The sequence below is a fragment of the Toxorhynchites rutilus genome, chromosome 3, assembly GCF_029784135.1.
Source record: "Toxorhynchites rutilus septentrionalis strain SRP chromosome 3, ASM2978413v1, whole genome shotgun sequence".
Lineage (NCBI taxonomy): Eukaryota > Metazoa > Arthropoda > Insecta > Diptera > Culicidae > Toxorhynchites > Toxorhynchites rutilus.
Window position 1 is genome coordinate 285,166,673 of NC_073746.1, and position 24,952 is coordinate 285,191,624.

General features: G+C 38.4%; 1 protein-coding gene across 6 annotated transcripts in view; it reads right to left on the reverse strand.

The window, feature by feature from the left end:
* Positions 1-24,952, reverse strand: part of LOC129780312 (ras association domain-containing protein 8) — a 145,575-nt gene that overhangs the window by 12,065 nt on the left and 108,558 nt on the right. For 4 of the 6 annotated variants that reach the window (XM_055788424.1, XM_055788422.1, XM_055788420.1 and 1 more), the window contains exons 4-5: positions 4,810-5,812; positions 15-579 (exon numbers count right to left, since the gene is read on the reverse strand). In XM_055788424.1, coding sequence (XP_055644399.1) covers positions 15-579; positions 4,810-5,812 — 1,568 coding nt within the window. Of the gene's footprint in view, positions 1-14; positions 580-4,809; positions 5,813-24,952 lie in introns of those variants that run through there. The other 2 variants (XM_055788425.1, XM_055788426.1) reach the window with 2 other exon arrangements.

Sequence of the window (24,952 nt, forward strand, 5' to 3'; positions counted from 1 at the left end):
AGAGTATAAGTTACCTTCTAAAAGATGTCGTACTTCGTCCGCAGGTGCAACTGCCAGGCTCTGTAGATTCGCTTCCTTCATTTCGTGCACCAACTTTTCGACCTGTTTCTTCTTCTCTGCGATGTTGCTCTCGATGCTCGCCACTTCGCCTTTCAGCTTCTCGGTCGTCTTGTTGGTGTGGTCGGCACTCTGGATCGCCAGATCGATCTCCAGTTGAATCCTGTCAACTTCAGACATTAGATGACGTTCTAATTGTGCACGATTAGAGTCATACTGTCGGCAATACTTGCGCTGCTCGACCTGGATTTCGTCCATCAGCAGGCGGATTTTGTTCTTGCACTGCAGCAGTTCCGTCTCACAGTTGGCTAGCTTCGAGCGGAGCAGAGTGATCTCGGATTTGAGAGTTTTCTCCTGCTGCCGCACCAGCTCACCTTCCTCCTCGACGTACTGCAGCGTTTGGAGTTGCTCGCTACCCTGCCGAAAGACCTGGTCGGTTTTGTTGATCTCCTGAGTGATCGTTTCCAGCTGCTCTTGCTGCTCACGACCCTTGCCCTCCAGATACTGGATCTCCGAGTCGTACTGAAAGGAATAATTCGGTTAATAATTGTTGAACTAATTACGCATTTTTGTTCTATTTGTGTTAGAACCTCAATTCCTCTTTGCATTAACTGTTGAAAATAATGTAGTTAGATAAATTTAGCATATGTTTTGCACCCCATTCCGACTCATCGTACGATCAGGGTTACAATAATCTGCGTTTTCCGTAAAAAAAGATTCCTGCATCTTAGGTTTTCCCCAGAATTATATGTATCATGAATGTAATCAAATTTTTAAGCATAATCTTATCTTCATTGTCGTTGATTGCCATAGTTATTATTAATTTGACGATTTTGGTGGCGATACATAAATACCACCAAAATCGTCACCAGTGCCACAAATTATCAAAATTTATTCACGAATGAAGGAATTAGATTTTTCCCACTATCGGATGAATTCTCTTCTGTTGAAACTCAACACCATATCTGTCATAATGAGTATAACACAAGAGTCGGGACGCATGAGCTTTGTCTGGTATATTGATGGAAAACAGCATGAACGAATTTCGGAAAGCCTGCACTCAGGCACTTCCATTACTGTCAATAATTTCAGGTGATTATCACGAACGTTAAGTTGATCTTCATCGCTTGCAGTGATTTTTTTTTGAAAAAGTGTCACCCATTGCACATATAAATGGTGGTGTATGTCATTTCCGGGTAATCGTGAGTAGATTCATAAAACGTAGCAAGAGTTATTCTATACATTCTATTGCTGAACTCGGCAAAAACAAGAATTTTGTGTGATGGATTGCCATCCTTTACCATTAATCGATTTTACTCTCAATTGGTGACGTTGAATTTTATGCTTTGATTTTCACTAACACGCAATGATCTTCTTTTTCGACCTTACGAATACCATGACGAAAAGGAAGGTGCAAATGAAAAATGAACTTCATGGCAAGCTGATGTTGATGTTCATTCCACTGGGGTTCATTGACAGTGTTGTTTCATATTTATATACTCTCGCTTGAGCAGTAGGTTATCAATACAAGAAAGGCAGCAATTCGCTGAATTTGAATGTCGTGAACGTGAATATTTTCAGCACTGATCGACACTATACTAATGAAAATGGTCATCTCGAATTTTCGAACGGGACTTCCTGCAGAATGTTGATTCTCGCGAAAAAATATTCTATGTAAAATTTCAGCTCAATCGGACTATATTTACTATTGTTAGAAAGACATCTTAGTGCTCCCGTGGCCGAGTGGTTAGCGTCCCACATTATCATGCCGGGGGTTCGGTTTCGATTCCCGTTCGGGCCGGGCGATTTTTCGTCAAAGAAATTTCTTCCGACTTGCACTGTGCCCACGCGTATTCTAGAGCTTGCCACTCCAGAATACATTCAAGGCGTGTTATTCGGCATAGAAAAAACAATTTAGTTCTACTAATAAAAATGACACAAGTAATACTATGTTGAGAAGGCAAAAGTTCCACTGGGAACGTTAGTGCCATCCAAGAAGAGAAAGACAGACAAGTTTTATTTTTGGAAACCCTTAAATCACCCCTTAAAATCAGGGTAAAACCGACACCCCCTGTTTTTTCTCCAGTTAGAAGCAATTATTAGCAAATCCTCGATGTCCACTGTGCGACTTGTCATAAATTACCGTTTTGTCTCATATTCCGAACACTTGAGCTTTGATGGCCATTAAACAGGGTCTCATTGGTACAAAATGGTACAAAATGGTACTCTTTCGCGAAATTAATTTGATTTTTGGATACAATAGAGCCTTCTTTTTCATTTGATTACAATAAAATTGATTTACAAATACATATTCATATGTTTAATCACTTTTGTCTCAAATTCCGAACAGCAAAAATGCATTGAAAAAAATCATAACTTTAAAACTACTGGACCGATTCATATGATCGATATTTAAAATCAAAGTCAAACTAGTCTTTTTTGGAAAATGTTATGCTCGCAAAAAAAGGATTTTGCTTTTGAAATTATTGATTGTATTTGTTTCCTATAGTTCACATGGTTTCGGTACCAAGGGCGCTATATCGGTATCGGTACCTGTAAACAGTGTTGTCACACGTACAGATTTATCCGGAATGGTACATATTTTTTCGTTATTTTTGGTACAGATTCTGTACGGTACAGAGTACAGATTTTCGTCAAAAAGTACAGATTGGTAGAGATTTTTTCCGTTTGTGAATTTTCTTACATTTGAACAAAGCATCATTGAGATACATGACGACTTTTACGCCGCAGTATCACTTGGTGCTGCTGACCTTGAAAGCATTTACAATGCAATGATTGATCAGTTTCATAAGGACAACATTTTTTACAAGGATTGTCTGAAAGGATTCGCGTCGGATGGTATTCGAAGAAAGGTACGAAAATTCAAACTGTAAAGAAATATATTTTCCATGCACAATAATTTATCTGTATTTTTATATTATGGGGCGTAATTTGTGATGCACCCCAGTGTAGAGAAAAAACGTCACAGTGAGAGTGTAGAGTCAGTTGGCTCTTGCGAAGAGAGAAAAAAAACACGCTGTAAACCGTTCGAGGAAATAAAGTTATTTTTATTGCAGTAAAATCCGTCTTATCGCTTCCCGTCGCTTCCGTCCTCCACAATATAAAAACATTTTTTGTACCCTTAACCAATCCCGAGATACAGCTGGTTTTGTGATTCCTGATTCTAAATGAATCAAGCGTTAATCAACAGTATGAATGGAAACATCATGAGAAACGTTGGCTTCATCTTTTAGTTGGACTTTTTTATCATTATTTACTAACCTTACCCAAACAACACCATAAACTAATAGAAGGGCGTTCAAAGAACGTTTTGATTTCACGGATTCAATTGAAAAAAGATTGTGAATATGTTTATATATTTTTATATGAAAATAATAATGTGAATGGCGTTGAATACAACGCATTAAATCTTTAGCATTACACTCAAATGAATACACCCGTTTCAACAAAAGCCTCAAACCTATTCAAAAATCCACTCCACACACACCACGCAGCGCGACACACTGTGCGAACACTTGGTATAGTGAGAAGGCTTAGGGCGCTCTTGCTCTATAAATGTCGCCCTTTCCAAGATCCACAAACATTGTGCAATAATCCTTTACGCTAGCTCTGCCATTTTAGGGCACGGATCGTATATATTGGAGCAGTTTCCGCCGTCAAATCGTGAAAGGAACCGGTAGAGCATACTCAATTTTCCCTTCAAAGCTATCAATCTAACGAATAAACAAGACGAACAAGTCTTAGCGGAATCGATTCGAACCGTCACAAGCACGCGTACGACAAGGTTTTCACACGACGAGGTGTATAAGTATCTTTGTTTTCCAAACGAATTTACCTCCTTGTTGTTTTCCGCTCATTGAAGCACGAAGCCTCCCATCCACCAACCCACCCACCAGCGATAAGGACTCCGATGTCGTTGACAGCAGTTTTAACAGAGAGCCGGGCGTCAATATGAAAAAGCGAAAAGAATAAAACATACACCCCCCCTTTTAGAAGTGAGAATAAATTCCGTCACATTCGGGAAGGATCTTTAATCTTCCTTTTGAATGTATATAGAAAAGCAAAAGTCTCGCAATGGGGGAAGACTGACCCAAAGAAGAATGGCGTAAAGCTTGCCTTCACTCTAGACCGAGTGGGAGGTGCGTGTCCACCGGTGATCGCTTTCGTTGTGCTCCAGAAGACGCGCCAAACATGATAACTTAACACCACTCGAGGACCGGAGATGAAAGAAAGAAAAAAAAAAACATTTTGCAGACTAAAAGCGCGTGTGACTAATCTTGTTATTCATAGCTTCCTGTCATTGTGAAGCTTCTTTCACATTAGAGATGAAACGCACGAATCACACGGCCGTGCTCCGTGTTCGAGCAGGGAGCTTTACAGCTTGCCGGTAAGTCACATTGGTTGCATGCGGGGTAGAGAAGATAAAATTAATTAGGCTTGCTGTGAGAAGCGAAAACATTGAAGCAACTTCGAGATAACATAGCTTTTAAAGGTTCCGGCTGTCCATCGGTTCATGATGATCTTAACTATTGCTCGTGAAATTAGTCAATTTTCTTGCCCATTGACCATCAAGCGAGTGGGAGTATTGATATCATTCGCCGGGCGGAAATCATAGGGGGCGTCGGTATAGATAAAAATAAAGTTCGAACAGATGCTCGGCACAGCATCAGAGAGCACAAGGGTGAACATGCACACGAACAAAAGAGTAAAAACCTATCTCTATCCACCCACCTTCGATAGATCGGCCTGTTGGGTATTGATTTTCTCCCGCTGATACTTGATAAGCTGTATTAGATCCCTGTACTGTGTCGTATTGTTCTGATGCGGGCCATCGTTCAGGTTCATTTCGCTCAGAAGAAGCAACTCGTTGGCATTGCTGGCGCTACTCCCGCTTCCAATGCTTCCACCGCTGCTATGTCCCGCCGCCGCGGCCAGCGCCAGATTCATATTGATACTATCCTTCTCGAGTTTCCTATTGATGTTGAGGTTGTTGAGAGTTTGACTGTTTCCGCTGCCGTTGCTGCTGATGCTGGCGTTCGGATTGTTATTGTTGAGGTTATCCAGTTTGTGGGAAAGCGGTGAGTTTCTGGGTGGAGGTGGGTCACGATATGGCGGAGGTACCAACGCACCATTCGACGAGATTCCAGTGATGGGAGAGCTATTATTGCTGCTGGCGTTGTTGATCGGATTAATCAACAAATTATGATTGCTGTTGCTACTAACACTGCTAACGCTACTGCTGTCGAGCAGCAGACTATCGTTACTGCCGATATGATGCACTGGTCCAGAGAACCGAGAGTTCTCCTTTAGGGTGGCGCCCACAATCGCTGTTGTCCCGCCATAGTTATGCTGCTGCTGCTGTTGAACGTGGTATCCAGTATTGACTCCGTTACTGTACAAAAGACCATTTAATTTCCGATCCAAAGAATTACGCAGATCGGCCGCGTTAAACTCCCCCACAATGGCATTACTACCGTTCTGTTGAAGATTTTTGGGCTTCTTAATCACACTGGCATACGTTGCTTCCACATTGTTAGCAATCTGATTGCTAATACTGTTACTGCTTAGGCTTCCACTGATGCTGCTACTACTGCCGCTAGAGCTCGTGCTGTTGTTGGGAGATTTCTGTGAAATCCCCTTCACTAGGCCAATGGTTTCGACCCTAACGTTGCTCGTACCGATGGTGTTATTATTGCTCTTATTGCTGCCAGCTTTTCTCAAGTTCGGTGGTGACCTGAAAGCAGACAGAAAACACAAATCCGATCAGTGCTGATACTTTGGCATAGGAAGCTGATTGAAGGAGGGGGTCGCCGCGAGGCCCCCGGTGGAATCAATTATTCACGCCGAAGCTTAGGCTTCCCTGATGCGATTAGGAGTTAATTGATTCTGACCGCGTACGCGCGGGCAGCCAACGCGGGATTGAATGATGGGAGCATATTGGTTCGGCCAGAGAGCATAAGCGAAAGACCGCGCTATGCGGGTATGTGTGAAGGTGTTGGAATAAATTAAATCCCTCGAAAGCCGAAAATTTCACTTAATTGGATGTGACAGGACCTGTCGGCGGTGGCTGCAAAAAATTTCAATCTTAACATATACTCACACTATGTGTGTACTTGTGTGTATTTAACTTCATGATTCAATGAAAATCTAAAATATGTTACAATTTAGTGAACACGAAATGTAAGAAATTGTGGTTTGGGTGGGGATTGAGGATAAGTGAGTTAAATTAGCGCATATCCCTTCAATCTGAGTGCGTTTAAAAATTTGTACAGCAATACAACTACATGTGATGAAAAGTCCCAGGATTTTTTAATGAAAACAATCGTTTTTGGGCGAAGTTGTATTTATTCCTCAACGTCTTGCCTTCGAGGGCAATACACTTGGTATTGCGAGTTTCCAACATTTCGATTCCCTTTCTGTAGTACGAAACGTCTAAGTCTTCGAAATATGCCTCAGTATCACTTTGTAGACTGCTTATTGGACTCAAGAGTCGCAGAGGCGTCTCGTCCGCCTGTTCAAACTGTTCATAGGACAGGTAGACAATCTCGGAATAAAATGTATATTATTTCACATTAGTAACATGGATGAGGAATTATCGAAGGTAATTTTTTTTTGTAATTTCCATGTTATCCCGAATATCCTTATTATATTTTCTATTTTGGTGGAACTCAAACCCACCATGAAGGATATAATCTGATAATTACATTTGAATACACCCGAATCCGTGCGCAACACAGCCTCAACGCTACGAAATAAGCAGTAATGACTGCCGGGTTCAAACCATTCATCTGAACCCGCCGTCATCCAAACACAGGGCAAATACAGTTAACTACGTATGAAACGATCACTACTACTAATGCGCCGCCTTGCGTAAAAATGACGTTTTCGGTTTAATATTTCTGCTGAACAAACCGATGCAAACGATGGAAAATACACACCACCATTCTTCAGTGTTTGTTCGTAGCTGTCATCGTTTCCCTTTTGTTTTTCTTTCTATTCCTGACGTCATTAAAATTTGAGAGAGGGCCCGAGACAGCGAGAGTACATAGCACCAAACACCCCAAGCGAGCATGATGCAAAAAAAAGAACAAATTCATTCGTGATCCTGTGGATGTGGTGGTATTCTTCGTTGATGTGTGGTTTAAATTCAAGCATTTTTATCGATTTTGTTCATTCGATAACTTGAACCCGGTACATATAGTACACGTATGTCTGCTTACGTTTCAAAACCTCCGCTGCATTGGCCGGACATGTGGATGAAATAGCTGCGTACTTTGGTCTCAATGCTGACAAAATTGTGGCTCAGAGCTATGATGGCACTACTGTAATGTCCGGAGATAAATCTGGTGTGCAAACATTGGTGAAACAACGGTTATTCACTGGATATATTCACTGTCGTACACACGTGTTGAACTTGGTTTTGCTTCACTCGTGCACAAAAATCTCTTGCGGCATTTTTCTCGCAGTCGTCAAAACGCAGCGGGACATTGAAGCAATTTATGGAGACCAAAATACCAAATGTTTGCAAAAACAGATTTGAATTATGCACCTATCAATGAATGTGATTGAGAGATTAAGATTTACCTTGGCGACAGTGTCTTTGATGCTGAAACTTTTACTACATCCAGAGGTCCTCACGCATTCATGCTTGAGTTCAACACTGTAACACTGTGTTCTTGCTAAAACTTTTTGCGAATATTTTTGCGCATACGGATGTTCTTTATCAAATTTTGCAAAGAAAAAGAATTAGTGCGTATCGTCAAGGCTTACCTTGCTTCTATAGAGCAGATCATCATTCTTATAGTGCGCTCGAAGATGCAATTGATGTATCTGGCGAAACTATGTACGACAGTAACGTCATCAATTGTCATCGTTTTTATTAATCGATTATAGACAAAATTATTGACGAAATGACGGAGCGGTTTAAGGAACCAGATGAATACAAATTCGTCGCTTTGTTGAATCACGAAAAAATTGCCGACTTCGATGTCGCATTACCTACTGGGAATTTGTAAATGCTTATTTCATACCACTCGAAATTCGATGAAGCGAAGCTTTGTAATAAGCCGATGGTTCTTTTTAAATTATAGTCATTATTCCGATTATCGTTGGACAAAACCTGCATCAAGCCTTCTCCGAAACGACTGGCCAGAATGATACTGACATTGCCTAATAACGGCATCCGTTGAAAGAAGTTTTTTTGTTGTTCGACGGATCAAGAATTATTTGCGGTCGATATCTGACCACAAACGGTTATTCGGAATTATGATGATAACTGTGGAAAAAGATTATCTTTATGACATAAGGCAGATGTCTTTATTTTATGAGGAATTCATTGATAAGTTTGCGCTCATAGTTGACCGTAGGATTCTTTTATTATACAGGCAAACCTGTTTTTGTGCGGGTGATGGGGACCGCACAAAATATAGTATTCGCTAAATAATTTGAAAAAAAAACTTTTTGTTATGTGGTGGATAGGGGCCGCATAGAAAAATTCCTTAAGAAAATAACCCAAATCCTAATGATTCAATTCGTGATCAACATTCGATTTCCTTTTTTCCTTTTCATAAGCGGCCTACTCACTTGCGCAAATCTTAAAATCAACTCTTTGCTCCTGTCAATAAGCTCCTACTAACACCTTAAAAGAAACAAAACAAAACATGAGAATGGGGATTAACTGACACAGTCTCTATGTAGAGCGATAAAATACATATCAAAGATAGAAAAAAATGACCGATTACCTCATTTTCTTCCAAATACCGCACAAAAAAAGTCGCACCAAAAAATCGCACAAAAAAATTCGCATAAAAAACCGCACAAAAACTGGTTTTACTGTATAGATAAATGTTGAGAAATAAAAATGTTAAAATCTGTCATGGCAATACTGTTGTTTTAATGTTGTAAATGAAATTGAACAGGTAGCTCAGTTGGTCACGCGTCGCCTCTGCAGGAGTGTGGTAATGGATCCACGTTTCATCCTTTGTCACAAAACGTCGAAAGAAGTCCACTCGATTACGCTTCGACAACGACAAACCGGCTGTTGATTCATCAACGCGCCGCTGTTTTTGGTCGACGGTCAGCAAACGCGGCACCCATCGCGCGGATAGCTTTTTCATGTCCAAAATATCGTGCAAAATGTATCCTACTCGTTCTTTTGAAATGCCTACGGTCTCAGCTAACACATGTAACTTCACTTTACGATCGTTCAAAACGAGTCGATGCACTTGTTTTACGAGTTCTGGATTCGTAGTCTCTTTTGGTCTTCCAGAGCGAGGTGCATCTGCGGTGCTTTTACGACCCATTTTAAATTCACTAAACTACCGATAAACTGTTGTTCTCGGAGGAGCAGAAATGGAATAACATTTCGCCAACCACTGCATTGATTGTTCAGGAGTTTTTCCCAGCAAAAAACAATGTTTGATCAAAATACGATTTTTCCATTTTCTATAGGAATGCTCTGGCAGTGACACATAAACAACTGTAGTTTGTGAACAAAAAGAAATGTCATGAAACTTCACACATAAGCTAGTGACAGATGAACCTCTCGAAATTAATCTTGTTCATTTTTTAGTAGCGCCATCTGTTCGAAAATCCCGGGGCTTTTCAGCTTATGTAGTATATCCCTTGAGGTGATCTCATACTTTTGGCTGTAACTTTCCAATGAAATCAAATATCGGAAAATGCTTTCAGGACAACGTTTCTGAGAGCAAAAGCTGAGGTTTTCAAAACTGCCTTCAGATTTGCGGTGCGATAATTGTTTATAGAATTATTCCTCATCGAAGGGGAAATTTTTCATTCAAACAAAAATATCTCTGTATCGAAAGGTCCTATAGAAAAGTTATAGGAATCAAATGAAAGCTGGTCGATAAAGTTAATTGGATTTGCTATTGACTTAGATGGCAAAAAATGGTGTCAGTCCTCAAAATATTCGAAAAAACAGAATTAAATCGCTTTCTACTTTCTGCTAGTTACTGTTGTCCACTACATCAACACACCAATATTAAAATATGTTCGTTGAATATTCAAAGTTCAGCTTTGAAACGAAGTACAGCTCATCATCATGTGCTGATTTTTCACAATGTTATAGCATTTCAAAAATCACCCAAAAAATTTGACTTCGCACTCTGTTCCTCTAATTTTTCGTCGAATGTATTGTTGATGCAAACATTACGAGTTATTATGCTAACACGAATTTAAGATGTGTAGAGGCCAAAACTATAAAAAGTGGGGGACTCTGTAACGGATGAGTTCCCAAAACGGTCAATATTAGGGTGCGTTTCCATAAGAAATGAATAACAGAAATTTGTCCCATTTCAACGCTATTTGAACAAACTAACTATTAAAAAAAAAAAAAAATATATATATATATATATATATATATATATATATATATATATATATATATATATATATATACATAAATATATATATAAATCCATATGGGTCCATAAACTGCACAAATTTGCATTTTGCATTTTTGCCTTTGTCATAGTAGTACTGTAAAATATGTCGAATTTTCTCTTTATTTTGCTCCATATTTGCGACACTATAACTCACGAAAGACTTAACCAAACAAAACACTGTCAAGGACTATATTATAGCGCGCAAAAATACCTTTCAAACAAGTATGACTCGATACAATGAATACAACTAGAACTACGCGCTTACAACGACACCTCGCGGAAATACCGCAGGATTTTTTTTGACAACAATATATATATATATATATATATATATATATATATATATATATATATATATATATATATATATATATATATATATATATATATATTATATATATATATTGATGATTGGTGCAAAAACCTCATACAACCATCAAGAATCGACTGAGTAGAGAGTGACAATTTTCGTGAGGCTAACGATTTTTTCTTTTGAACTTTGTACCTTCAACAAGTTTCAGGAAGACGTATTCCTACGTCAAAATGAACAACAATGTGTACGTGCGATGCAAAAGTACATAAGCGCTTTCCACTAGACGGCACGAAAATCGACGCTGTAACATTACATCTAGTTCACCCTTGGAGTTGTTTGCAGTAGCTAGTTATTATGGCGTGAAATTGCTCCATAGTAAACTGTTCGAAGTGTATAAGCGATGTTTGATATGTATTATTATGTATGGTGTGTATGTATTAATAGAAAAAAAACTTAAATGAAAAATAGATGCAATTATTTGTTATTATTTGTTACAGTTATTATCAAAGAAAAATATAGAAAAATATATATGTGGACAACAAGAGGAGGGGGTAGAGTCAATGCCCACGCTTTTCCATGGAGGGGGCAATATAAAATCGGGCTTTTCTTTTCCACGTTGTATGTGGACAGCCCTCAATTGACGTTTGGAAGCTTCGGTAGTTACTGTTTCATTCGACTTTTGCAGCTTTTAGTACAGTGTTCTTATCGATCCCACTAAATGCAAAGTATAGGGCGGTTTCCAATTTGTTTTCACTGTATATAATCGAATCGTAAAACTTTTTTTTATATAGTTAAAATGATGAATAATAATGTACCAAATGCTAAAAAATAATTAGGCAAGTAGCAATTATCAATTATGACAACCCTTCTTTCATTAATCTAGGCCCTAGATTCTAGAAAATTGATGAGACTAAAATAATATCATTTACAATTTTGACGACAGGTTAACTCGTGCGATGTACGTCTTCAACATCAAAAGTACCTTCACGAAACCGACGAATCCGAATTAGGACGCAATCTTCCGTTAAGGTATCGGGACCATAAACACTGTATGCAATTACAGTAGCCTGGCTAGCATTTTCGCCAGAAAAAAACTGTACTGTATAGAATTTTAAATTGTTGAAACAAAAAACCAGCAACATATTTTTAAGTGACAACTTCAAACAGGCATAAATGTGAATTGATCGATATTTTACGAAATATTAAATTATTTACAAGAAATGTAATCTAAAATGTAACGTTTACGTATAAAAGTAAAAATCATTGCGACAGTTGAGTCGAAGTTTTAATAACATTCCGCGCGAAGAGTTCCTGGAAGCCTATGAACAGTACATACAAAAATGTTTCACACACACAAATGCTCAAAACAGCACCCAGAATCAACTGACATGAAAATTCTCGGACAGATTTGATAGTTTGTTTATTTTCGCAGTTTTTTCGAATAATGTTGCAATAATTGAATATAACTATATAACACTCCGTAAGTTTTATAAAACGATTCCAAACCTGCATTATAGTAATTCATTGTCGATTCCATTAAGACTGCTGTTGAGATAAGAACAAAATAAATCTGTAAATCATCGACACGACACTTCTCGACATCGTCATTTTCCTGATCGCGAATTTTTCGCTGCTTCCCAGTTGCAATGGGACCCAGAGGACCTTTTCGTAAACTCGTAAACATTGATACAGCTTACCCATAAACACGGTAGCAGCACATTCCAGCGCGGATTGGATTAATCTCCTGAAGCGCTCCACCCCACATGCTTCCTTACACGGTTAGTGAACATCTATATTTGAGATCATTAAAAAGTCATCAGTTCGCAACGAAATGCAATAAAAATGTTCGGCGGGTGATAAAGGGCACAAATTGGAATGTTTATAGTTCCAAACGAACAGACTCGTGGTTTTGAAAAAAAATGTTGCAAAATTTTCACTTTCCAGTCAAAAGAAATGCAAACATTGTTTTTGCGTGCAGACACTTTTCTGGTTATACATTGATGAGGCAAAGTAAGAGCTCTTATTTTGATTGATTCCCATTTCTCTTTTCTCAAACTGCGTTTAAAAAATGATTATTGGGTCGTGCTTTACATATTTTTCTCTACGTTGTTCGAGGAACAATATCAACGAAGCAAAGCAATCTCAACTAAAAGAGATACATTTACAATAAACCATTGAAAGATGACCCTCACCCAGCTAGCTATTGTTCGATGTGTGTCGATTTGCAAAGCAAATATACCCACAATGTCAAATACCAAATATTGGTCGAACGGAAAAAAGAGCATAATATTTCTTTGTTTTCTTTTGCCACACAAATATATGTTCAGCGACCCTTGTCAATGTCTTCGGGCAGCATAATATGGCCCATTCGGAAGATTTGTTTTGTACATGTTCTCGTAACCACTAATCCCTTTTCGATGAACAAACAAATCAAATTCGCTCTTCAGCCCACAGAACAAACCAACAGCCAATTTCGCTCCGGATAATCCTCCAATCTGATCAAGTGTAGGGGGAACGGGCCGACCCTCCAGGACAAACCGCAAACTATCGTTCGGAGCGGTCCGAGAGCAGCCAATGGCTAATCCTTTTTAACACAAACGTATTATCGATCCTGATTGCAGAGCTTTCGAAAAGCGCCCATTCATCCACCCAGTTGGTGCAATGGTGTTGTCTCCGATGGCGGGAGGTGCCTTCTTCAAACCATACATGTCAACAATGGTTAGCGGGTTTGTTTTGCGTCATGGTGATGGGATGTTGATATTGGGGCATGGCCGGAAAAGCTCTGTGGCAGTGTCGAGGAATGATGGTGATGATAGCAAATTAAATTTGAAAGTCAATTGCCACCATTGGAACCGCTTCCGATCGGCGCCGAGCGGCAGAGTAGAACCTCATTTTCGCAAACGCTAGTGAATATTTACGCGTGTCAGCTTTCGTCTTCTTATTATGCAGCGGCAGGCGGCAGAGCATATCCGCGCAACCATTGACATTGGTTATGTTTCCCGTCTTGTTGCAGAAGTTGCTTCTCAATTCGCTGGAGTCGATTGGTGGCACGAAATGGAAGCATCCGCCAGCAGCATCCGCTTATAAATGCTGCGAAGTTATTTTATTATCTGCCAATATCGTTAAATCTGTAATCTTTTCCGATCAAATTGCTTTGTTACCTAATAGCAGCAGACGCAAGCGAATACAAAAAATCATCTTCAGTTTATCGGAGGATTTTACATACACATTTTCCATGTTTTCTTGTTTTCTTGCCGAACATTATTGTGGCGTTATGAAAGCCCCATGAAACCGTCGATGCCTCTGGTTGCTTGTATAACATTGCCATAATCCCTAATGTATTCAAATCATCTTGATATGAACCGTCCTAGACATGGGAAGAATGTTAAAGCATGCATGTTAAAGCTTGTTGAATTTGGTGAAAATCTGTGCCGATGCTCAAACCTTATTTCCGTTTTATATTTATACGGAAATTGCCGACGGCTACTTATTTGCAGAAACCAAATCAAAACTAAAACTATGTATGAATGCGACTCTGTACATTGGATTGCCAATACTTGTATTCGATAGTTTTAGGACACTAACTTAGTGTCCCTCCTCAACTATTAGATGTTGATGTAGACTGATATAATAGTCATTATCAACCCGATGACTGTTTCTTCTGCTGCAACGAAATCTCCGTGAGGTAAGCCGTGCCATCGTAGGAAGCGTGCAATGCTGACTCATGTCTTCTTCTGTTTCTTTCGATACATTGTTATGGTCCGTCTCTTTTTAACTGTTCCTCAAAAAAAATACATCACAGTTTGGTTCCTCTCCTCCAATCTTCATAAAACCAAGCAACCTCGCCAAACGAACTAGTATTAGCTTCAGGTGATATGAAGGAGTTATTAGTAGCCGGTGCCGGTTATGTGAATAATATGTCCTCATGGGCCTCTTTCAATTTCATTCTTTTGGGAAAAACGGTCCGGGCAATCCAGTTTGGTGAAATAAAATCGAATGGAATTTTCAATTGCTTTTCAAATTCAAAGAAAACGGCAACAGAGAAGAATTAATTGGAAGAATCGATGTTTCAGTATGCGTAGAGAATACAACCAATCGAAAATGACTCTGAGTGAAGAACGGAATAAGAAATAGCCAAGCCCTGGTCCTTATTGTCAATGCACGTAGGGCACTCAGCATGCATTTTTTTTTTCTTTTCGACACTCACTGCAGCCACAGGCGAAACTATATTTGTTCCACCATCACCATTTTCTTCCTTTTACATTTATGCGTAACAATGCATACGTGTGGTTCAATAATACACAAACACTCTCCACCTAACGGAAAGAAACCCAACGCGGTACATCTTTTCATTGAGCCTCCGCCGAATTTAAGAAAACAAAAAGTCGGTGTGAATATTTCATTCACAACACACTTTCGACTTTCATAAGCGGTTTCGCTTTCATATTCCCCCTCGAACAAAACCTCTGTGGGTGGGTTGGTTCAAGTGTGACTAGCATTAAATTGGAGACGAAATTTCTTTTATACTCGCCTAGTTAATATTTCTCTTCTGCTTTGCTTCTCCTCGTCGGAGCAAGCTCTGCACTATGTTTGCTTTGTGCATATTCTGAGAATGCATTCTGAAGCAAAAAAAACTACGGGTGGGTTATACCGAAGATATAACCGCAAAGTTGACGTAGCGCTACCATTGGCCTAATAATCATTTGAGTGTATTGATTGAATTATTGTTTAAACCAACGATTGGATGAAACAATTTCCAAACTCAATTGCGAACAAATCCCAATTTAGGTCAATTCAAACATTGTGATAGATTACGTTCTTCGTTGCAAGTCTGACGTATGGCATGATGCCTTATTCATTTCATCAATTTATCGTGGACTTCCAAATTATGTGAAGAATTGCTAAACGATAAATGTATTTACATTTCCCTCAGAAGTTATTGCATCTCCCAAGTGTACGTACGACTCGAACCGTAAATTGGCTTGATTTTATGATCTTCGGATACTCAGTTTTGATTTTGACATGCAAGTTGAACGCATATTGTTCAATCGACGTTATAGAGGTTATCGCGGAAATTTGTTATCAACGTTTTGCCAAACGGTATACGTAGAAATTCAGTGAGCTTGAGCGAGTTTGAGTCACTGTATGTCGAGCTCTAAATGCAAATTTCTACTTAAAATCGTTTCTCTGGACCATTGTGCATTGGGCAATGAATTATGCGTAAATGCGGATACAGTATATATTGTAATTAGGTTTTCAATTATTTATCAAAATAGTATTCAAATCATTTGTATTACATTTCAATTTTATACACTCGTAAAAAATTTCTCTTTAATTCCAACGTGGATATGAAACACATGTTGTTAGAAAGAGAGAGGGGAGGAGTGTATTCATCATGGAAACGTTTCGTGTCCCCTAAAACATTCGCATGATAAATTTGGCTTCATTTGCTTGATCAGTTTTCGTATTATGCAGAAATTCGTCTTTCATTTGTATGGCAGCTCCCCCTTAGAGAGGGGTGGAGTGTCTAACCATCGTAAAAACATTTATTGTAATCTAAAACCTCCACATGCCGAATTTGCTTTCATTTGCTTGATTAATTCTCGATTTATGCAGAAATTTGTGTTTCATTTTCATGGCAGCCTCTCTTAGGGGGAGAGGGGGAGGAGTATCTTACCATCATAGAATCATTTATTGCACCCTAAAACCTCCACATGGCAAATTTGGTTCCATTTGCTTGATTAATTCTCGAGTAATGCAGAAATTTGTGTTTCATTTGTATGGCAGTCCCCCCTTAGAGAGAGGGGTGGAGAGTCTGACCATCATAGAAACATTTATTGCACCCTGAAACCACAATATGCCTAATTAGGTTTCAATTGCTTGATTAATTCTCGAGTAATGCAGAAATTTGTGTTTCATTTGTATGGCAGCAAACTCTCCCCCCCCCCTAAGCGAGGGGGGGAGTATATAACCACCGTAAACACATTTATTGCATTGTATCTAACCACCGAGTAATGCAGAAATTTGTGTTTTATTTGTATGGCAGAATGTCAACCCCCCTTGGAGAGGGGAGAGGGGTCTCAAACTATCATGAAAATCTTCCCCGGTCCCAAAAACCCCTACATACCATTTTTCATGTCGATCAGTTCAGTAGTCCATAAGAATCAGACAAACAGACGGACAGACAGAAATCCATTTATATATATATAGATTTTTATAGGACAAATATTATTGCAAAAGTGGTATTTTTTTGAGCTATCGACATAATAAAAGTGAAAAAAGTTTTGCATTTTTTCAGAAGATCGCTCAAACTAATTTTGTTAATTTATTTTCGAAACGATGTTTCGACTAATATCTTCAAGCCAATTAAGTTTGATTGAATTTTGACAAAGAGAATGTCAACCACTGCCCAAGTTTACACGATACCCATTAATTATATTTTATTATCGTTTGCACAGTAACGAGAACAAAATTTGCGGTCGACTCTCAACGGATCGATTTCTAACTTCTCACGGAAATTTTCCAAACATTAACGTAAATAATAATAATAATGAATAACTTTTCGGAATCCGAACGAACAAGCAGACCCCCAACAGATATTTCTGATTTCTCTGAAGAACATATATATTTTTGCGACTCACCAGGACTAACCAAAAAAGAAAGTTTGTTCGGCACACTGGTGTCATAAAAGGGAAATATCTGATTACAGTCATTAGAAGAATGAAACGCCTTCATTCCGAGAAGTGGGGATTTTGGTTATGCAATGTATGGTGGCTTTCGTATAATATCTCATAAATAGATATGAAAAGCTACGAAAAACTCCTGCTGGCTGGTGAAGCAGTGGTGTCGGTCTTATCTCAGCGCCGGACCGACTGATAATGATGTTGACAGCTAATTTGTTTATCTCTGCGTCTACCGAGCAGAACTGTGGATAATCATGCCGAACCAGGCGGCTTATATAGTTATTAGCTTGTAGCGAATTGCCGCTGATAGACACTTTAATGGACGCGTTAATCCCGAAGGCCTTTCCCGAACTTCAGAAGGCTAATTTGGTGCCATCTGCCAGCGACGGGGGTGCAAAAACATAACCCAACTCTGTTCCGGGAAAAGATGATAGCGCACTTTTTATTAATAGGTCCCTGTTCAAGATAATAATTCCGGCGCGTTCAACCAACAAGAGATGATTTATACCTATAGCATTATGCTACCGTTCCGGAGCCTCATCACAACAAAGGATGCTGCTTCTATAGATACAGTGAAATCTAATAATGAAAACGGTATTGCATAAGGCAGCATCATGAAGCAGCACACAAATCGACTGGGGCTATTCATAGAAATGTATAATGAAAACAAAACACTCAACACTTTGTGCAGCCGGAACAAACAAACAATCTGCTAAAATATCTTATTTACCTACCCGTAATCAATTCGGTACGCAGATTAATTCGTACCGTATAACGCCAATTTCATTATTACTATTACACAATGACCAGGCGCGCAAATCAATTACTCTTCGGCGAGTCAATCCTCGGTTAAATGCATGCAGAGCAGCATCGGCGGAAAATGTATTGCCACGGTTTGGTGGTTTGTTAGTGGGCGATTGGGAGGGGAATATAGATGCTTTCCCCTGCCCCTGGTTATCATAATGTCGTTAAAAATTCATCTATTCGAGAACAAACGAAATGAATGACCGCGCTCGGGTGAACAAATCGCATCGCAATCAATCACCAGATTGTGACGGCGACACCTTGCTGAGAAGCGGCATTAATGTTTTTTGTTTTTGTTTTCGGACAAGCACTTATGGCCTCCCGGGTGCTTTAGAGATGTACACGGGTTGGTGGGTGGAAAATGGGAAGGAAAACAATAAAACAGACTTGTGACTCTCGTATTTGCATACGCTGGACTTTATATATGTAAATCAGTGTTTTAATATTTCGAAGTTTCATTTTTCTCTCGGGAACATCGAGGAACAGAGCGGAGCGAACTTTTAATTGATTCAATATCAACGGAGAACAAGAATGAGTTTGAGTGAGGATAATAAAAAAGGGTCTTCTGAAGCGATGACAGAATAAACTGAAATCCTACCTTTGTTATGCAAAAACAATACCACACCACATTTCAACAACTTTCAATTCGCTGTTGGAAGCTCTCGTGAGGAAAAGTGGCGTATATAATCAAAACTATCTCCACACTTTTGTTTTTCGCTGCAATTCGCTTTCCGTTAAATTTTCCTTTCCATTTGTGTCCCACTGTGATTTTCCCGGTCGTGAAAGAATGTGTCGAGGGAAGCCATTGTGTGTGCTGCTGCATTTTCTCTGCGGTTGGTAACCTGAACCAACAAATACAAATAACAACAACTCAACCAGCTCGACAGAGATTGGCTTGACGAGTGACGCTCTCGAGTTATGTATAGCAAGTAATTTAGCGTATCGGAATGGCAATGAATTGTTGGCGATGTTCATGCGGTGAGTTTTCCTTTCTCTCCGATTGCAATTTCTAGGTTAAGCTAACACGAGTACTTACTCCAACAATGGCGCCAAACTCGAGTGGGATGCACTTGCTCCGCTATCAAATCGCTGCACTAGAAGGGTGTGTTTGTGTGTGCATCCATCATCTCTGGTTGGAGAAAGTGGGAAAGTGGGGACGTGAATTACGATCGGACCCGATGCGAACGTGCTCTTCTCGTCGGATGAGTTGGGATACACGTTGTAATTGATTCTGTACATGCTATTTAAAATCAGGGTAAAGTTGGATGGATTTTATTGACACTAATTGAACGCATATCAATTATTCGAACGACTCAATTTGATAGGGCCTTACAACTGCGGGTCGTCCTAGAAGTACCCGACCTGACAAGCATGGATGAAAATGCTCAGTGTTGCTGAGATTGTTTGTTGACACTTCTGGTGCAATTGTGAACATGGAAAAATTTGACACAATGAAATTCTATACGATCTAATCAATATCAAAACTAAACCAGTTGAAGGTCTAAATCACTCAGAATTCGGAATCAGGGTTCATTTTTTAGAGGCGGCCCTAGTGGTCGGTTCTGTAATGGTTAGAAAATGTGACGTTATGCTTCGATGGTCTGGTACAAGAATCGCACAATCGATCAAAATCTCATCATGCACGATGTCTTCAAACGTTTTACTCAACGGAACTAGCTAAAGATTGGCAGTTGCTTTAGAAGTTATTGAGAATAACCAACATAATTGAGTTTCCAATTATTTTTTACAAACGAAGGTTGAAGCAATCTTTTGAAATATATTGTCCTAGTCCAAAAATATTCGGAATTTATAAAAATTACATAATAAAATTACAGGAGGGTTGCGTCCGTGACAGGGCTGCATATTTGAAATAAGATGTTAAGCTGTTTGATGCATATTGATTTTGGATATGTTTGAAAACTTGTATTATTAAACTCTTTGATAATAATTTGGTGGCCCTGAAAAGGACCGTCCAATCTGATTGTTGGGTATTGTTTGTTCACTCCACCGGTGATACGATCGATTGATGATGACAGAAGGATGGTGGTTAGTCGTTGGATGGTGCATATCACGATAAAAGATACCTAAATGGAATTAGATATGCTGAGAACTACCCTCTGTAGCCCTGGACGGGATGGCTCTTGCGTTCTGTATGGATTAAGGTGGTAGTACATTATGGAAACTTAAAAAAAAATATTCTGGCCTAAAATGTTTTCTAGAATGTCTACCCTACTGTAGTTTTTGTCCCAGGTTTGTCCGATCCATGTCTGTTCCATAGTTATAAGCCAATTAGTTGACCTAAGTCTTTGCGTAAGAAACGCGGATCCAAAATTTAAAACGCGTTTTTTTTTCAAACTATGTTTTGTAAACTGGTGGGAGTTCTACCTCCGGAACGGTCCATCCGATATTGACGAAACATCGTACGTAGGAATTTTTTGATATTTTGAATAATAAAATTTTGGTGAATGTTTTTGTCTCGATTTTTGAGGCAAAAACGCAATTTTTTACAAAAAATGTCGCCATTTTGTCAAAAATCTATATTTTGAAAAAATCCTACGTATGATGACAGGAAATATATCCAATATTACGTAAAAAAACATTGGTTGAAATCGATCTACTAGAAAAACTTGTAGAACTCCCATCAGTTTACAAGGTTTGGCTGCAAGGGTTCAACAAACCGGTTGGGGCTATTCAGGGAATAGTCCAATTGACACCAATTTTTGTTTGTTTGTTAAGTAATATAAACCTAATAAAACTGTGGTATCATATTAATCATAGTAATTTATTTTCTCGTTGAAAAAAGAACGCGAAAATCACATAAAAAATAGCGCTAAACCTGTCTGCAAGACCGTGGATATCAAAAACGAAAATCAATAAAGTTAATCGATCAAAACAGATCAGCCATATTAGCGACTTCGAAGCTTAGAGGAACGGTCTGTATGCTTGAAACTAAAATAGTGCACCACTATATGTCAAACTTTGTTGAATTGAAACAGTTTTCCAATAAAAACATATACAGCCAATCCATGCCAAATCGATATAGTGGTTTTCAGATTATCGTCGAAAGAGGTAATTTTGTTCTCAATCGCAAAACATTAGACACGTATTTTTTAATTTTGTATTAGGGTGCCCATTTTTGTTTTAGGGAGCTCCGAAAAATCATTTTTTCCATTTTTTTCCAAATTTTTTTTTTTCAAAAATTCATCGGTTCAACTGAACCGATTTAGATGATCGACATATTAAATTGAAGCCAATGAGCCTTTTTTAAAATATTGAACTTGCAAAAAAAGTTTTTTTTCGTAATTATTGATTGTAGTCGTTTTTATTGGTTTCATGACCTTGGACTAGAGGGCGCATGAGATTTTTTCTTTTTTTTTATCTCATTTATTTATTTAAGGCTCATTAGCATTTTAGCTGTAACAGAGCCGAATTTTAATCGTGTACATGTCACATGGTTATCATATCTATTATTAGCACATTACACAGTTGCCATTCGCCAGTATTCCTTCTATACCATTACATATGGTACATTCACATAGTAGCCATTTAGGCGTAAGAGTTATTCTTTCTGTTCTTCCATTATCCAGTTGGACCACTGGACAGCGGAGACAGTTGATTGATCATTGTTGAGTTATTTATAGAACAGTAGCCCGATGTGTCTAGCAGAGTAGAGCAGTTGTATGGATGAATCGATCTTATTTCGACCGTGGATCGATCTCCATCGCTGATGATTGTTGCGTGGACGTAGCTATTCTGTAACAACACAAAGATGGTCAATGAGGCCCTGAGTTTTGAACTCACGATCGATCGCTTACTAAGCGAACGCGCAACCAATGTGGCTACGGAGACCCCCGAGATTTTTTCTTGAAAGCTGATGTTTTACATAACATATCTCAATATCAGAGATGGTTTTTTTTCGTTTTCAGGATATGATTTTTCAAAGTTGACCGTCGGTCCGAAAAATCATTTTTCCCCTTTTATCCGAAAATAACTTTTTGCAAAAAATCATAACTGAAGTATGTATGAATTTTAAAAAATGGTCATTTTTGGGAAAAAGTGTAAAAAAATGATTTTTTCTGAGTGCCATAAAATGGAAATGGGCATCCTAATAAAAAAAATAAAAAAAACGGATCTAATTTATTGCGATAAAGAACAAAATTACCACTTTTGACGAAAATCTGAGAACAACTATATTGGTTTGGCATGGAATGGCTGTATATAGAAAAATATTGAAAGGGGGGTATTTCAGGATATAAATGTTTTTATTATTGAAATAAAGTTTTGAGTGAGATTGTGTTTTTGGACTGTTATTGTTACTAAATAGTTCATTGATTTCCCTCAAACTTTGCCATACTTCTTATTTCAACCAGGCATCTGAATTGCGAGTTTCGATTTTTTTAAACAGAGAGTAGTGATTATGCATAACGGGTGAGTCGTAATTAGCGAGACTAAAAGAAAACACGTTTGGTGAAAGTTTTTTTTTCGAATCTAATTCTTTATTGCATTTTCACAAATCTATGTAATGTGTGTTCGAGTGTGAAAGGATTAGACAGATAGTGGCCCTTCATCTTCAATCTTCCTCAAGATTTCCGGAATCCTCCCCATAATGGTGTGGACCACCTTGAGGTTTCCTTTTTTGCACATCTGATGATTTGGGATTTGAAATGTTGAGCTGTGGTGGCTTCCCAACCATTTCGGTACAGTATGACCCAATGCTACTCAATTGGCCGCGTCTGGGGTACGTTAGGGGGATTGCCCTTTGCGTGAAGACACGAATCTAGATCCGGCCAGAACACAATATGTTCATCCTTATGGTGCTTTTGACATAGGATTACGTTTTTTTGGAACATATTGGGGGTACAAATTGAAAAAGAAAATCGACCGTGAAAATTGTCCAATTCCAAACACTTATGGCTCAGTCATTTCATGATGGATTTATGAAATTTTTGCGTCAATCGATTTCGGCACTACATAACAATTTATAACATTGATGATGGGGTTGGGGATGGGGTTGAGATACAAGCTTCCTTTTGTAATCATAATTATTGCTCAATCATGTCCTGATGGATTTACGTGATTTTTACGTCAATCGATCAGGGCACTCCATAACAATTCAATACAATGAATAAAATAATATATTTTATGAAACTAATTATCAAACAATTGAAAACTCTCAAGCGTTTTCCAAACGAAAATCCCGGGTTCTGATTGGTCGATTCGCAAAAGCAATCTTTGTTCTCACGTCCAGTGCATCTGCACTCTGTAGAAATAGGAATACGGGGTTGTTTAATGAAATATGAGTTTGAAGTTTGATTTTCTACTGATGGTCGTCGCATGTTTCTGAAAACCGATAATTCAGTTTCAGATGTTCCACATTTCGACTTCCCTGATATGAAGCACGCTGCATGCTCCATACCTCTGAAAGAACACCGAAAATGTGCAATATTTTCTTTTGTTAATGACCTAAATTTGCAATTTATATGTACCTGGGCGTCAACTAAGAACACACAATTTGTTTCTAACAAAAACATCCAGAACAAATTATGCAAGCAACGCAGCACTTCGAAATAATTGAATGAATAAAAGCGGCTAAAAAGAAACATGTACCGTAGGAATAATATTTAACCCAAGAAAACATTGTAACATTAATATATAAGTACTAGCTGACCCGGCAAACTTCGTCCCGCCCGAAATTAATTTTTCGTTATCACATCCACGTTTTCTTACTAAGCGCTGTTCAAGGGTCCAATCGCAGAATTATTCATTGATTGATCTTCTAATCTACCCTTCAAAATTACCTTTTACATTAAAATTCCTAGTACTTCTACCAAAACTCGAAATTATAATATCAGATTATTTTCAGACACAATTCTGGTTCAAGATTTTTCAACCACTTGCAAATAACATGCTTCTCCGTTACGTTACATGCCAAATTTGGTTTTATTTGTTCCATTAATTCTCGGGTAATGCAGAAATTTGTGTTTCATTTGTATGGTAGAACCAGCCCCCCTCTTCTCCTTAAGAGAGGGGGCAGGAGCATCTAACCACCATTCATTTATTACACCCCAAAACCTCCACATGTCAAATTTCATTTCATTTGTTCCATTAATTCTCGAGTAATGCAGAAATTTGTGTTTCATTTGCGTGAGAGGGGGGTGGAGTGTCTCACTACCGTAAAAACATTTATTGCACCCTAAATCCTCCATATGCCAAATTTGGTTCCATTTGCTTTATTAATTCCCGAGTAATGCAGAAATATGTGTTTCATTTGTATAGCAGCCCCCCCTTAGAGAGGGGGTGGAGTGTTTAACCACCATAGAATTATTTATTGCACCCTTAAACCTCCATATGCCTAATTTGGTTTCATTTGCGAGTAATGCAAAAAAAAGTTCATTTGTATGGCGGCCCCCCTTAAGAGAGGGTGGAGGGGTCTCAAACTGTCACGAAAACCTTCCCCGGCCCCAAAAACCCCTACATACCAATTTTCATGTCGCTTGGGTCAGTAGTTTCCGAGTCCATAAGAATCAGACATATATATATATATATATATATATATATATACATATATATATATATATATATATATATATATATATATATATATATATATATATATATATATATATATATATATATATATATATATATATATATATATATATATATATATA